Source organism: Cimex lectularius, unplaced genomic scaffold, assembly GCF_000648675.2.
Source record: "Cimex lectularius strain Harlan isolate CLEC.00 unplaced genomic scaffold, Clec_2.1 scaffold127, whole genome shotgun sequence".
In the NCBI taxonomy this organism is placed as follows: Eukaryota; Metazoa; Arthropoda; class Insecta; order Hemiptera; family Cimicidae; genus Cimex; species Cimex lectularius.
Window position 1 is genome coordinate 559,571 of NW_019392770.1, and position 15,775 is coordinate 575,345.

Genomic DNA, 15,775 nt, shown 5'->3' on the forward strand with positions numbered 1-15,775 from the left:
AATGTGCTTAAGCAGTTTTTTAGGATTTAGCCCATTTTAGGCAATGAACTAATTAAACGATTGAACGTTATGAGGTTTTTTAGGCATTGAAATTTGAATGAGGTAAAATTTCTATGGGATGGAAAGTATGTGGTTCTAGGAAACAGAACAGCTTTTCTAAAGCTAGGTGTTGAAATATTTTTGCTGTGATTAAGTCGAAATCAGGAGCTTCTTTAATGGTTTAGTGCTAGATGGTTTATGGCTATACTTCATTGGGTGTGAATGGTATTTGGTGGAGGGTAGATTAGAGATTTTTTATTCTATTAATGTAATAATTAGTACTCGCTTCGGCGGTACATATACTAAAATTGGCGTTTTCTGTACAAGCCCAAAACATGAGCAATCAAACTCATTAGGGAAGTACACTTCGGTGTTTCAAGCGGAAATATATGCCATCAATGCTTGTGCCCTGGAAAATCTTAAAAGAGTTTACACTGACAAAAAGAAATCCTCATAAGATCAGATAGCCAAGCAGCCATTAAAGCATTAGCATGTAAAAGAATCACATCAAAATTAGTCAGTGAATGCGTCCAAAATCTCCAAAACCTAGGGAAGTACAACAACCTGATGATATCTTGAGTGCCAGGGCACAGGGGAATTTTGGGTAACGAGAAAGCAGACAGACTGGCCAGAGGAGGATCTGCAAGACCATACATAGGCCCCGAACCTATTCTTGGGATAACGAGAACAAATATAGAGTCCTCCATTGCAGAATTAATCCAAGCAAAACAAAAGGAGAAGTGGATAAACTCTAACGGTGCTAGACATAGTAAACTTAGGATGAAGCAACCCACCGAGACTGGCAAAAACACTGCTGCAATTGGAGAGGGCCAAACTCAGAGTGGTAGGACTACTAACCGGTCACTGGCATCTGAGAAAACATCTACACAACATGGTATATGCAACGATGATCCCATTTGCAGGTTATGTAATGAGGAGGAGGAAACAGCCACTCATATCATCTTCGAATGCGAAGCAACAGCTCAATGGAGGTTTAACCTAACGTACAGAAAAAACTTAGGAAATCAAATTGCAGCAGCAAAAGTCAATGACCTGATACTTCTAAGAAGAAGGATTGTGTCTATTGACTGAACTAAGGAACTAGGAAGGTACAATAAGCCAAAAGGCTGCAGTGCCTGGGGAGTACAAACCCCGCTTCCTAGTATCCTTTTCTACCATACCATACCAATGTACTAATCATGTTCTATTTGTTTCTACTTTCAGATCTGTTTCGGGTAACAAAATTAAATACATCCCAAGTGGGGTTCTTCAGAAATCTCAAGGTTTGGCTCATCTGGAATTAAAAGGAAATCCGTTAGTTGGAGTCGATCCACACGCATTCTCATTCCTCCCTAAATTAAGAAAATTGTAAATATTTCTTTTCTTTTTTTCTTGCTATTATCATGCATTTTGGTAACTATTATTAATATTGCTAAGCGAGGTGAATTCATTTACTGTTCAGATTTGTTTACTTTTAGTTAGAAAGGAAGGTAAGATTCAAAAGGTACAAAAGTCAGAAAGAATCATACACATTACAACATTTATCCAGACTATCTAAATAAATATGAATATTTTATCATCATTATTGCCACACTTGTGACCTTTCTGCACATTCTTCAGCCTCTTACATCCTTCGCTGGTCTCTTCTTGTCTGAACTACTCAATATTCTACCATCACACTACTCATTTGCTCTAATAAACACATTCTCTCTCATTATAAAAGAAATGTTGCACAAAACGACCTGGGACCCAAAGACTCACACCCGTGATCAAACAAAGTTCTCATATCGGGTGGCATACATACAAGCTCTCTACATTGAGTCAAGGAATGACTTCAATTAAGACAAAGAACCTTGCTTACATTACGTACCTTATCACAGCATAGAACTATCAAAGTTAATTAAAAATAATTAATTAAAAAAATATGCATATTATGTTTTATAATTAATTAAGGTTTTTAGTTGAGATGAAAACAAAGTTAATGGCACGAGCGGGATTCGAACCCACGATCTTCGGCTAGATACGCCGCTGCTCTACCACTTGAGCTATCGTGACCTCGATCCACTCGGACATCAACTTCCTATCTCAACCCCACCTTATGAGTTTTCCCTCCTTTTTGCCATTTTTCAGGAAGTTGATGATCAAGGTCACGATAGCTCAGGTGGTAGAGCAGCGGCGTATCTAGCCGAAGATCGTGGGTTCGAATCCCGCTCGTGCCATTAACTGTTTTTCATCTCAACTAAAAACCTTAATTAATTGTAATGTATTAATTGGTCAAGCGGACCACAAAATTAGTGAATTCTGTTTTATTTTCAATTTGTTTATAAAAATATAATTGCTTGTCAAACTTTATAAATAAATACTTGATTGAGACTTATATTACAGGATTTTATCCGACGCTCGAGAATTGACAGAGTTCCCAAGTCTAAATGGGACGTCTGCTTTAGAAATTTTGAGGATAGACAGAGCGAGTTTACAAACAGTTCCGGAAACGTTGTGCAAATCGTGTCCAAAAATTAAAAGCTTGTAAGTATAACTTAACTGTCAGATATTTAAATGTGAGTTAAAATTTGAACTTTGTTTCAGGGACTTGAAGTCGAATAGTTTGTACAAAGTTCCTGATTTGATTGGTTGTAAAGATTTGAGAGTGTTGTAAGTTATTAACGTTTACATTATGTATCGTATAAATTATATATATAGACCTAAGGTATGTGGGGATAATGAATCTGTAATTTTGGTCGTTAGCGATCATTTTGGTCTGCCTGTCCTTATTTGGTTGGGCTGTTAGACTTGTTTCAACATTTTGCCATCATAATTTAATCTGTGACATTATTACATTCTTCTAGATGTGTTGGTACATTTATTACATTTTCTCTCTTCATTTTCATTTTTGGAAAGTTTTATTAATATGAAGTTCTCTGAGTGCTCTTTGGGACAACAATGAAAAAGGCGAAATTCTGAAACTCATTTCACAACCCAACCAAATAACGCCAACAGGTCTCACAGCCCAAGGACTAAATTTAGCAATAGCCAATTTTTGGTATAGTATTTAATATTTACATTTGAACAGTTAGTTTCCAGGATTTATATATGTAATGTATTCAGATGTAAACGGTCATATATCTAATAGGCTAACAATGATAATAATTTTTCTTGAATTCACAGGGATTTAGCTGGAAATAAAATTTCATCATTAGAAGGAAGGCTATTTGCAGGATTGAATCAGTTACACGACATGTTGCTGTCGCACAACGAAATAACGAGGATTCCAAAAGATGCTTTCTTTGGTTTGCCAAGACTACAAGTCCTGTAAGTTATTTGTCAATAGCTCTTACAATAAAACTTTCTACAACATTAAATTATATTATTTATGCTTTAGTGACCTGGAAAGCAATTTAATAGAAGAGATCCATCCGGATGCCTTCACAGAATTCAACCAACTTGAAGATTTGTAAGCGTTATTATTAAATTATTAAATATTCATGTTTTCTTATTTGTCTTTTTTTTATTATATAGTTTAATATAGAATATAACATTATTTCAACTTTATTAGATCAGCAGGGTGATATTGGCTTTGAAGAGTTTCTTATTTAAGTCTTAATGAGCTTTTTGTTTCAGAAATCTTGGCAACAATATATTCCCTCTACTTCCGACAGATGGGCTGGACCGTCTGTTACATTTGAAAACGTTCAACAATCCAAAATTAAGAGTTTTTCCTCCTCCAGAAAAATTTCCAAGGGTTCAGACATTGGTTTTGTCCTACGCCTACCACTGTTGTGCTTTTCTTCCGTTAATACCGATTGAACCGCCTCAGAGAATACCCGTTCACGAATCTGTACTGTTTCCAACTGATAACGAATTTGACATGAGCTTATGGAATTCGAGTTTGACTGACATTTGGCCCCAACTGCGTAAGTATTCATATTTAATATTTTCAATGCATAAAAAATTTATTCTTTTAAAAAATGGTAGTCTAGTTACCTACCTGTCCCTACAACGAGTACTCAGAGAAGAAGCGTCAGTAAATTACATTCTCACACAAGACTCCATTCACGCTGCCCTAGAATACTCGATATTGCTTGGAGTAATTTGGGAAGAAACTGCTCTATTTATGCCATTTTATTCACACTACACTAGAGCACATTGTTCCTTGGAATAATTTGTGAAGAAGCCTCTCAATTCACGCTAATAACTTATATTCACACTGCCCCAGAATTCTACCCCAAATTCAATGGGTTAATTTGGGAAAAAGCCTTTCCACTCACTCTAATAAATTTTATTCACACTGCCATAGAGTGCATGATATTGTTTGGGGTAATTTGGGAAGAGCCAAGTATTCATGCTAATAAATTACATTCACTCTGCCGCAGAGTACACAATATTCCTTTGGATAATTTGGGGAGAAGCATTTCCATTCATGCTAATAAATTATTACGATTAATTAAGGTTTTTAATTGAGATAAAAAAGTCAATGGCACGAGCGGGATTCAAACCCACGATCTTCGGCTAGATATGCTGCTCCTCTACCACTTGAGCTATCGTGACCTCGATCCACTCGGACACCAACTTCCCATCTCAACCCCACCTTTTTAGTTTTCCCTCCTTTTTGCCATTTTTCAAATGTCATGTAATCGGATTGGATTCTCAGCGACAAATGAAATGGCCACGGAGAGCTTTAGTGAAGTATACTTCATTTTTAATCATTAAATTCACTAATTTTGTGGTCCGCTTGACCAATTAATATATTACAATTAATACTAAATTTTATCAGCTTCTATTAAATATATAAATACTCAAATAAATTATACACATTTTTTTTCGAAATGAAAAATTTGTGTCACAGGCGGGATTCGAACCCACGACTTTCGGCTAAATACGCCGCTGCTCTACCACTTGAGCTACCGTGACTTCGATCGCCCATGCCACAAACTTTTCATTTCGACTACCCGATTTTAATCTAATTATAAGCAAATCGCGGCTTCATATAGAAAAACGTTTTATTAATGATTATACTAGATTAGCAGGACTACGATTCACAGGTGTAATTCTACATTAATACTAAATTTTATCAGCTTCTATTAAATATATAAATTACTCAATCATACACAATTTATTTCGAAATGAAAGTCGTGGGTTCGAATCCCGCCTGTGACACAAATTTTTCATTTCGAAAAAAAATTGTGTATAATTAATTGAGTATTTATATATTACAATTAATTAAGGTTTAGAAACCTTTTTCACAAAATTAGTGAATCTAATAAATTATATTTTCACTGCCCCAGAGAATTCACCAGGAAAATTGGGGAAAAGAATCCATCCTATTCATGCTAATAAATTACATTCATACAAGACCTCACTCGCACTCACTCGCACTTCTTTTTTAAATAATTGTTACTTGTTTAATACTTTTTAAATTTTTGTTTTTATTATGTTATTTTTTTTTATGTTATTTTTGTATTCATATTTGTAGAAAATCTAAGCAAAAAATTCGGAACACAAATAAACCAATTGTGGGATAATTTTGGAACTGACTTCACTTACCCGGGGAACCTACCGGCGTATGTTGAAGAATATTTTGAAGAGCAAGACATTAATAAACAGACAGACACACCTCCTGGTAGAATTCAATGCTTGCCGACCCCAGGTAAACTATAAATAAATGTTGTTTTATAGCGATGTAAGTGAAACCTAGGACTGCCCATATCAAGCAAATATTATCTTCTAAACTAATAAATTTAATTATGTATGTTTTTTAGGTCCATTTCTACCTTGCGTTGATTTATTTGATTGGTGGACGCTCAGATGTGGTGTATGGGTTGTATTTTTATTGGCCATGCTTGGAAATGGAACTGTTGTGTTCGTCTTAATATTCTCTAGAAGCAAAATTGACGTGCCACGATTCCTTGTGTGTAATTTAGCAGCTGCAGATTTTTTTATGGGAGTTTACTTAGGTGAGTGTATTTAGTAAAGAAACGCTATAACTTTTAATCAATGAGAACTCAAATTTTAGGTATGCTAGCTGTCGTCGATGCATCTACACTAGGAGAATTCGAAATGTATGCCATACCTTGGCAGATGTCAGCGGGCTGTCAACTCGCAGGGTTCTTAGGTGTATTGAGTTCTGAATTATCAGTATACACACTGGCTGTTATCACATTGGAAAGAAATTATGCCATCACACATGCCATGCATCTCAATAAACGTCTCTCATTGAAACACGCAGCCTATATTATGTTGTGTGGGTGGACGTTTGCTATAATAATGGCAACGTTGCCATTAGTCGGAGTGTCTGATTATAGAAAATTTGCTACTTGTCTGCCTTTCGAGACGAGTACAACTTGGAGTCTGACATATGTGGTATTTTTAATGTTTATTAACGGTATCGCTTTTCTTATACTAATGGGATGCTACTTAAAAATGTATTGTGCAATTAGAGGATCGCAGGCATGGAACTCCAATGATTCAAGGATCGCAAAACGGATGGCTCTTTTAGTTTTCACAGATTTTTTGTGCTGGTCGCCTATAGCGTTTTTCTCATTGACCGCCGCGTTCGGCCTTCAGTTAGTCAGCCTCGAGCAGGCAAAAGTATTCACAGTCTTTATTTTACCTTTAAATTCTTGTTGCAATCCGTTTCTTTATGCAATTCTGACAAAACAGTTCAAAAAGGATTGTGTACTTATTTGTAAAGCAATTGAGGAATCTCGAGTTACAAGGGGAATAGGAAGATGCCGCCATAGCTCGAACTTCAGCAACCGTCAAACTCCAGCAAACACAAACAGTTTGATTGACAGATCGTCCCGAGATCAGCAAGCTCATCAACCATGCAGCTGCAACGTTAAACTGTTAGGCGATAGCTCAAGCTCTAAAACAACACCATCGCGATGGATTGCCAATAAATTGCGTTGGCTTTCAGTCTGTGCACATCGGGACAGCAGCTCTAGACATCGAACGAGATCCGATCAGTATGCTTATCAAATTGCAGAGATTCAACAGAAACAACACAAAAGAGCATCTTCAGTATCATCGAGTGAAAACTTCAGCTCGAGCAGATCGGATTCCTGGAGGCAAAATCACCACCATTGTGGTATTCCTATGAGACTTTTAGATCCAAAACGGAGGGCTTCTTCTTGGATAGTAACGAGGAAAACATCCCAAGATTCAAACCTATCGAGCTCAAGGAACGATTCATCAGGATCAGCCACGACTAACAGTACAACCATGTCGAGAGTGTCTCGTTCGAGTAATTCTAGTGAAACGAGGTCAAAGCCTCGTTTAACAAGACAAAGTGCTGTTCAAGATGATGACATTCCAGGATCACCGGCAAGGCTTACAGTCCGCTTTTTAACAACGATCCCGTCTGCTGCAGAAACAAGCGTACAACATGAAGATGAAAACCCTTGTTATGCGATCCTCCATGCCAGTGCAGAAACATCTCCTAATCCTAGTCAAATGTCCTCATCATTTCTGCATAACGAACAAAATTCAAATCGACACAAGCCTTAATTTTAAAATTTTGATTCCGTTACAAAATACATCAAAGATTGCGACATACTTTTTTTAAACTAACACTTAAATAATTTAACCTCTGGGTTTATATATATATTATTTTTTAATTTATAAGTCTATCAAGGCAAAATAGTTTTTAATTGCACTAGAGTTCCTTGTTTGTTGTTATCTGATTCCTCTCTTATATTCGTAATGAACTAGCAGATAGAAGTGATAAATAACTAGATTGTTCAGTTACAAGTTGAAATAAACGTTTATACAGTTGTCACACCATGTGAAAAATAAATAGTGGTCTATTTTTTCTTATTATTATATTTTTATACCAACTATAAGGTAGTGTGCCGCCAAGGTCGTTGTTATAATTTGCTGAAGAAAGTAGGTGTAAATTTAAAAAAAACTTGACATGAAAAAAATGGATTAGATTTTAATAGCCATTTTCTAAAACTAACTTATTACCAGCTTAAATCTTCTTTTTTTTAACATATAAAATCTGATCGTTAACATAATTATGAGATTTCTCCACGAACCTGAAATTTGGTCCTGACATTTTAGTTCGCCTTTCCTCGCTGTTTTTGCCTCAACACTGACAGACCCACAAATCAAGATGGCGTTCCAATAGACCAACCCGCCAAGGAAAGAGACCAAATTTAAAAAAAAATCTATATGAAAAAGGACCTCCTAGAAAAGATGAACAATGAAACAATAATTATATATATTTAAAAGATTTTCAGATAAAGTTTCATTTCATTAAATTTATCAAACACAAAAATTTTACGTCAATTGTTAAATTGATGGTAATAAATTACATATAAATTGGATCACTATTTTATTATTCCATTACAAGAGTAAAACTGAAACTAAAGATATGAAATTCAAGTGTACGTGCCTGTTTTATTCGTTATAAAAGTGCGCCATGTAATAAAACTCATTTTAATTAGAATTATTATAACAAATTCATACTCAATTATTTATATGACCTAGACTGTTTAAAAGTAAATAATCAAATAATACGGTTGAAAGACATCTAATGGTTCATTCAGTTTGGACACTGCTAAAACGTGAGATTTCCTCATGATGCGGGATGTTGAACGCGTAATTTGGTCATTGTCAAACATTTTGTTCTGCCTATCCCGGAATTTACTCAATTTACACTTATAAACAGCTAGATGTACACTGACTAGCCGTAGGGTCAAGGGGGTTGCTTGATATTCCGCCCTCAAAGCTCTTGTAAACATTCATGCTTATAAATGCATTCACACGAAACAGTTAACATGGAATTCATCTATCATCCAACCTTTTAATATCCTCTCTGTACAAAGCCAAGGAATGTATTTAACTAAGTGGAACACAAATCTTAACAATTCTATTTATGTAATTAAGGGCTCGGGGGGTAATAAATATTCCATTATCAACCCTCTCACTGCACATTCACTTTAATACATTCACTCTCAACATATACAGCATGAAATACCTATCAGTACTTTATGCAATAATATAGTCCTATTTCCTTCAAAAACCAGAACAAGAGAGCCAAAGATTCACTACAGCTACTAATGAAGCATTATTCTGATATCGGGTGGCTACCCTCTCTATATGGAAATTATTTCAAATAATATGAAACATAAAAATCGCATCATTCTCCTCATGCCATAAACTAAACAGGAGCAAGTACTCTATATAAAAAAAAAAAATATCATCTATAACAGAATCCAATCAAACACAATACTGATGATGGCAAAAAACTAAAGCACGACAGACCCAACGAGGGCAGGAAGATCAAAATGATCTTTAATGACCTAACCTCTCTGCTAAATGTCAAACTTTTAGTAGTGACACCTTTTGAGTATGTGTAATAGCTTTTTTATGTTTACAATTTTATGAATCACAAAGGATGTGATTAGAATAAAACTCTAAAGGAATTCAATAAGAATATCTGAAGATATAAATCTAAAAAAAAAAAATAATTAAATAACGAATATAATTACTTTTTAACTTTAAAATAGACTTTATTTATAAAGGTGGTGTGTATATATTCATACAAAAATATTTAAAGATGTTAATAACAATTTGAGTATGCCAAAGTATGGTTAAATCTTAAAATTCTAAACTGTGTGCATCTTGTACACCGGAGCTGTGTATTTTGTGAATTGCGTGTCTGCATGTCGAATAGTACTGTTCAAAAAAAAAACCAAAGAATTATGCATTGATAATGTAATTTTTATTTTCTATGGCATGTAGAAACATTGCTTGATTTACAGTACAGTTTATGATTTCAGTGAAATTTCATCATGTATCATTGTATAAACTGTAAGATTTTCTAATTTTCTGAATATTCTTGTATTATTTTATAATTACGTGTACAATAGAACAACTACTAATCCATCTGTATTAGCAAAAAAAAAATGTTTTGGTGCCAACGGTGTTTAAACTGATATTCTTAGTTTAGTATTGTGGAAATTGAATGAACGGAAGATATGCTATAGATAAATTTATAAAATGAAAATTTTGTACATACTTAATTAAAGTAAATTAATAATGAAAATAATAAATTGAGATTTAAAAAAATTAAAAAGTCAGACTGCTCAATTTAGGTATAACAAGACTTTAAACGTGTTGATTAAACATTGAAAACAGTAAATTTCAAATAGTAACATAATAGGTATTTTACTGCCAATATTTTTAATTATGATACAATAATTTGTTATTTAAATTACAGATTTTGTCATTGAAACAGAAATTTGCAAAGTTTGATGTCACACGAGATGAACTGTAGTAACGAAATGTTACAACTGAATCCGTCTTGTTTACATTAGCAGTCAATTAATAGATAAACTTGGCTTCTAAGGTGAAAAGAAAATACAATTATTTTCTGTAAGAATTATGTCGAAGAAGAAGAAAAAAGTTTTCATTTAGAAAGGGATATCGATGAAGTATAATGGTGCTATGTATAAGGGATGCGGATTTTTCCTACACAACTCTATATTTATATACTGTACATGGTATTAAATATTTTAGATTTTTACATTAACATTAACATTTAGACATTCCATGTATAAAAAAAAATTAAAACTAAAAACGATGTATATTCGGACCAATTTTTTTTTCTTTAATGAGTAAAATTCACTTCTGATTGAAAATTTTCTAAGATCGACAAATTTAATTAAAAATTAAGAATCACAGATCGTTCACTCTTTGTCATACCATACAATATATTTGATTGGATAGAATATTTAGAAAGACAAAAATAGAGACAGGCAGCATTTGATCAAAATTGTCAATATACATGATTTTTCAATCAAATTTACATTTTATAATAAATTTTGAAAGTATTTTTAATAATAATACACTAGATGAATTTGAATTATGTAATACCCGTAAAGGTACTTTCTCACTATTCAATTTTTTTTTTTTATCAATTTCAGTTCAACACACAGCAAGGTCACTACAGACAATTTTGTTGTATTTATAAATTTTGTATGATACACATTAAGAGAGTGTAAAAATAATTCATTACACTCCTAACACAGCACTTTTCAATTTCCGCACTAGAGAAGAAAGCACGAAGGCTTTGGTGCTTTAAGGAATCTTAGAAGATTGTCAGGATGGGTTTGGGATGAAAGGTGTGATGAGGGTCTAGGAGGCATCGGTATAGAATTCTTTCTGAGGATAAGTGGGATTTGAAGTTCTATGAGTATATGTTTGGCAAAGGTTAAAAGGATTTTGGACTGGTGTGACTGGATTTGGAGGTTAGAATGCTTGGTTGAACCCACAGTTTGATTCTGATTCAGTATAGTTGATGTGTAGATATTTGTTTTGATTTGTTCTCAAGTTGTCTTTTGTTTGCTTCTATTATTGGGAGAGGAACAGAGTATTGGCTTTCATTGAGTGTGATCCTTTTCTTGAACCGTTTCTGAATGCCAGGGATTTGCTAAAAGGTTCATCTATGTGAATAGGGCTGTATCAGGTGTCATAGTGTATACTGAGTAGAGGATGGGACAAGGATGTCACCTCGTGGAACACACACTAGTGAATGAGGAAAAGTATGTTCCGGTATTTGAAAGTGTCAGATAAGATTTTAGGATGAGGTAGTAAGTAAATGAAAGGAATGAGTTTCAAGCCCAGATGCCATTAAATACTTAAAAAATAAAATAGAAACAAATGTTTGCCTATCGCCCCCGATTACCAGGTAATGACTATGCAGTGTCTTTGGCAAAAAAGTTGTGGAAGCGGTCAGAAAGTTAGCAATATGTAGCACTGTGAGAGAAACTGTGATAAAAAGAACAGAAAATGCCAGAATTTGAAAAACAAAATTAAGACAGAACCATGTGTAAGAATGATTCTCACTGTTTTGAAAATCAAAAATAAAACCATTTTTATTGAAATTTGTAAATTGATGAACTGATTCAATCTTTCAATTGTGAGAATGCGCCTTAAACAATCTCTATTTCTTTAATGCCCTACACAAAATTTAAAAAAGATCAACACTCGGCAGACATTGCAGTTGTTGTTTTCTCACAAAACCTGAAATGTAAACAGTTGTTGCGTCACTGCGAAAAAATGAATTTTTTTAAATAGAGAAATAATCATAAATAATTAAAAGTAAATTGCTAAATGTTTTTATATTTTCTATTGAATGACTAGAATATTAAATTTGGAATTTTTTAATTTTAATTACATTTAAGTTTTTTATCAAATTCAAACTATCTAGTGTATTATATCGCAATTTGTCAAGTCTTTCTCTTACTTTGGAGATTTACTTCTTTGTCCAGCGGGGGTCGTTGCCAATCTAGGCTAAAACGATTTGGTAATGATCAAATTAATTTTTGTCACTGTAATGTATATTGACCAAAAGCTGACTTCTTTTAGATTCGATATGATCCAGCAAAGTGACAACATTTTTGTAGTATAAATTGTTTTAGAAAACTCATTAAAAATTATGTTAGAAAATGTAAATGTCTTTTTTTTATGATATTCTCAAGTTAAAATTTAAAAACCTAACGTATATTTTTATTTGTCGTTTTCACTGCCTTTGAGTGTTTGTGATCATCTTGAATATGTATAAAAATTCTTCCTTCATTTGAAGTAACTCTTAGGAAATTAAACGGTTTTAAATGTGTAACATATACGTGTAAAATATTACAAGGAATCTTGTGCTTATGATCGGTGTGTTTTTGATATTTAATGGTTGTACATATGTAAACGGATATATTATTATGGGTGATTATATATATCAAAATAGTTACGGTCAGTCAGATGCAACAACATAGTCATTTTTTATATGAAATCATATTTTTCATGTAAATAGTTTTTATTAATTATTTATTTGAAATTTAGTTTATGTAATGTTTATACATTTTAAACGTTAAGGTAATTTATTTACTCTCGTTTATTTATAAGTATTCACACAATAATTCAATTTTGTAATTTAGGTCTATGTATAGGCTGTGGTAAATGTGTGTGGGCGTAACAAATAAAATTTAACTTCTGTAGATGTATGTTTTTCTCTCTATTTCAAAACAATAACTCGATGTCCATTTTATAAAAAGCCTTGTTGTTAAATAATTGTTTTTTTTTTTTAATTATTTACTCTTTATATGTTGATATTGTTTAAAATTGCAATAGTCTTGTGTTTTTTGATTTTCTTCTTTGTTATTTTTTTTTCTTCTATTTAATCAATTAATTCCATACATTTGTTAACTATGCATAATTGCTTTCCTGTGATATAACTAGTGCATGGCAATTATTATTTTCACAATTTATATTAATTGTAAAAGTGACAAAAATTTGTTAGCTTCGATATACATTTTGTATGTAAACTATTTTCATATATGATTTATAAACACTGTATACAAGTAACAAATTGATTATAAGTGTTAAATAAATATGACTGAGTGTTGAAGCCTGTTGTTTCATACGCACAAGAACACCTCAAATCAGACATGAACATATTTGAATTTCAACTGAACTTTCCAGCCTTCTAAGTACCAAAAAAGAAACGGACAGGAAATAAAATCATCAGTTGAGGAAGATATTATCTGTTGATGATGGATCCAGGACGCAAAAAGGTACAGGGAACCTATTTGGTTTGGGTCCCCCCGAAATCAAATATTCTGAGGGAATGTACACCACTCTCTCTGAGATATGTAGTCAATTTGTTTGAAACAGGGTATATAAAGATAGCATGTTAAAACAGTGCTGAAGAAATTAAAGATGAGATGATGTATTGACCTGCTTGTTGAACAACTTGAACAAAAGTTATCACCACCGCACCAGACCGCATCTCACGATTTCTGAATAATTATCGATTAACGGTCACTAATCACCACACACTTGAACAAAAGGATCTTCAGAGAGAGGTCACAACAGAAAAGACAAACTCTTTAAGTCTTTGCCGAGCTTTCGACGATTATATCATCATCATCAGTGCCTGTTCATTGTTTTAGATACTGAGCTTCACCTAATTTTAATTATTATTATTATTATTATTATTATTATTATTACATATGCAGTTTCTTGTTCTCCAGATGTATTTAAACACTCTTCTAGTTAAACAATTAATTAAGGTTTTTAGTTGAGATGAAAAAAAAGCTAATGGCACGAGAGGGATTCGAACCCACGACCTTCAGCTAGATACGCCGCTGCTCTACCACCTGAGCTATCGTGACCTCGATCCACTCGGACATCAACTCCCCATCTCAACCCCACCTTATGAGTTTTCCCTCCTTTTGCCATTTTTCATTCTAGTTAAAGTAAGATAAATAATTGTTTTTTGTAATTCTGTTTTTTTTTAATGATATAACATGTTTCTAACAGTGATATTTTGCTAAAATAAATAGGCCCTGATGATGATGATATAACCATCGAAAGCTCGGCAAAGACTTAAAGAGTTTGTCGTTTCTGTTGTGACCTCACTGAAGATCCTTTTGTTCAAGTAGTGCTGAAGAAATTTTTTTTGTCTTTATGGATTTTATATAATACAATTTATAAAAGTGGGGAAAACATCATTCAATTACCTCAGCGCTTTAAGTGACTTAGGGGATTGTTGGGAAGGGTTCGGTATGATAGGTGTTCGACTAGGGGGTGGGATGTTTTATTGGGGTGACTATATCGACTTCTTGCAGTTTCACAGGCAAATGAGATTTAAATGTCCGAGGGGATAGGATGAATACAAAGCAGGAAGCTTGGACGATGGTTTGAAGGAGTTGTTGAATTAAGCTTGTGTTTTTTAGTAACAAATCTAGGACAGAGAACAGAAACTAGGATGAATCCCCAAAACCAAATATTTCCCATGGGCACCAGTATCTTTGAGACATAAATTTATTTATTTAGTTTACAGACAAAGCCTATTAAAATTATACAACAGTTACAAATATAATTCGAAGAGCTAATATAGAGATTCATTACAAAACATAAATGTTAATATAAACGAAGATGAGGTCAATGTAAATTCTTCTTTTTTCCAAAGTTAAGATATCAAAGGAATCCAAAATATTAAAGTAGTCGTGTATAGCCCAAGGAATTTTAAGTTTGTTGGCTGCATATCTTAGAAATTTATTCTGAACCTTTTCTATTTGTTGGATTTTTTTTTTTTTTTTTTGTAGTGTGGGGACCAGATAACACAGGAATAATCAAGATAGGATCTAACAAAGGAAGAGTAAAGAATTTTGAGGGTTTTCGAGTCAGTGAATTCACTAATTAGTCTGATTATGTTCCTGTGAGGATGTATTTGTGATATGGGTAATTGGTTGGTCAAATATTTTAGACAGATCAGTATAGATTGTGTCCAATTGGTAATTACTTTTAAGTGAATTGATTATTGCAGATTAAAGAGTGAGGAGGTTTGATGTGGTAGATTTATGGGCCACGAAGCCATGTTGCTCATCAACGATGAGGTGTGTTATTACCCTTGTAATTAAGGGTTGATATTGTCATACACCATTGATTCAAACAGTTTGCTTATATGAGAAAAAGTTTGGAAATGGCACAGTAATAAGATATTAGAGACTTGTATCCGGACTTAAAGATGGGAACAACATAAGACAATTTCCAGGCATCAGGAAATATACATGTTTCAATCGATTTGAGTAGGATAGTTAGAGGCGCAATTATGGAGGAACTGCAGTTTTTTTAGGAAAATGGCAGGGTTGCTTTCAAAGACTAATGAGATCTATGTGGATAGGTATATGAAGTAGACTGCTTGTTGAAGGATTTTGGACTGAAGCGACTGGAT

At 33.4% G+C, this 15,775-nt stretch overlaps 1 protein-coding gene across 3 annotated transcripts in view; it reads left to right on the plus strand.

The window, feature by feature from the left end:
* The window catches only part of LOC106664139 (lutropin-choriogonadotropic hormone receptor), a 290,619-nt gene extending 282,772 nt beyond the window's left edge, over positions 1-7,847 (plus strand). For all 3 annotated transcript variants that reach the window (XM_024227559.1, XM_014389582.2, XM_014389583.2), the window contains 9 exons: positions 1,264-1,407; positions 2,425-2,565; positions 2,626-2,691; positions 3,205-3,348; positions 3,419-3,490; positions 3,658-3,950; positions 5,510-5,683; positions 5,796-5,990; positions 6,050-7,847. In XM_024227559.1, coding sequence (XP_024083327.1) covers positions 1,264-1,407; positions 2,425-2,565; positions 2,626-2,691; positions 3,205-3,348; positions 3,419-3,490; positions 3,658-3,950; positions 5,510-5,683; positions 5,796-5,990; positions 6,050-7,542 — 2,722 coding nt within the window. In that variant the 3' untranslated portion in view covers positions 7,543-7,847. The remainder of the gene's footprint in view (positions 1-1,263; positions 1,408-2,424; positions 2,566-2,625; positions 2,692-3,204; positions 3,349-3,418; positions 3,491-3,657; positions 3,951-5,509; positions 5,684-5,795; positions 5,991-6,049) is intronic.
* The last annotated feature ends 7,928 nt before the right edge of the window (positions 7,848-15,775 follow it).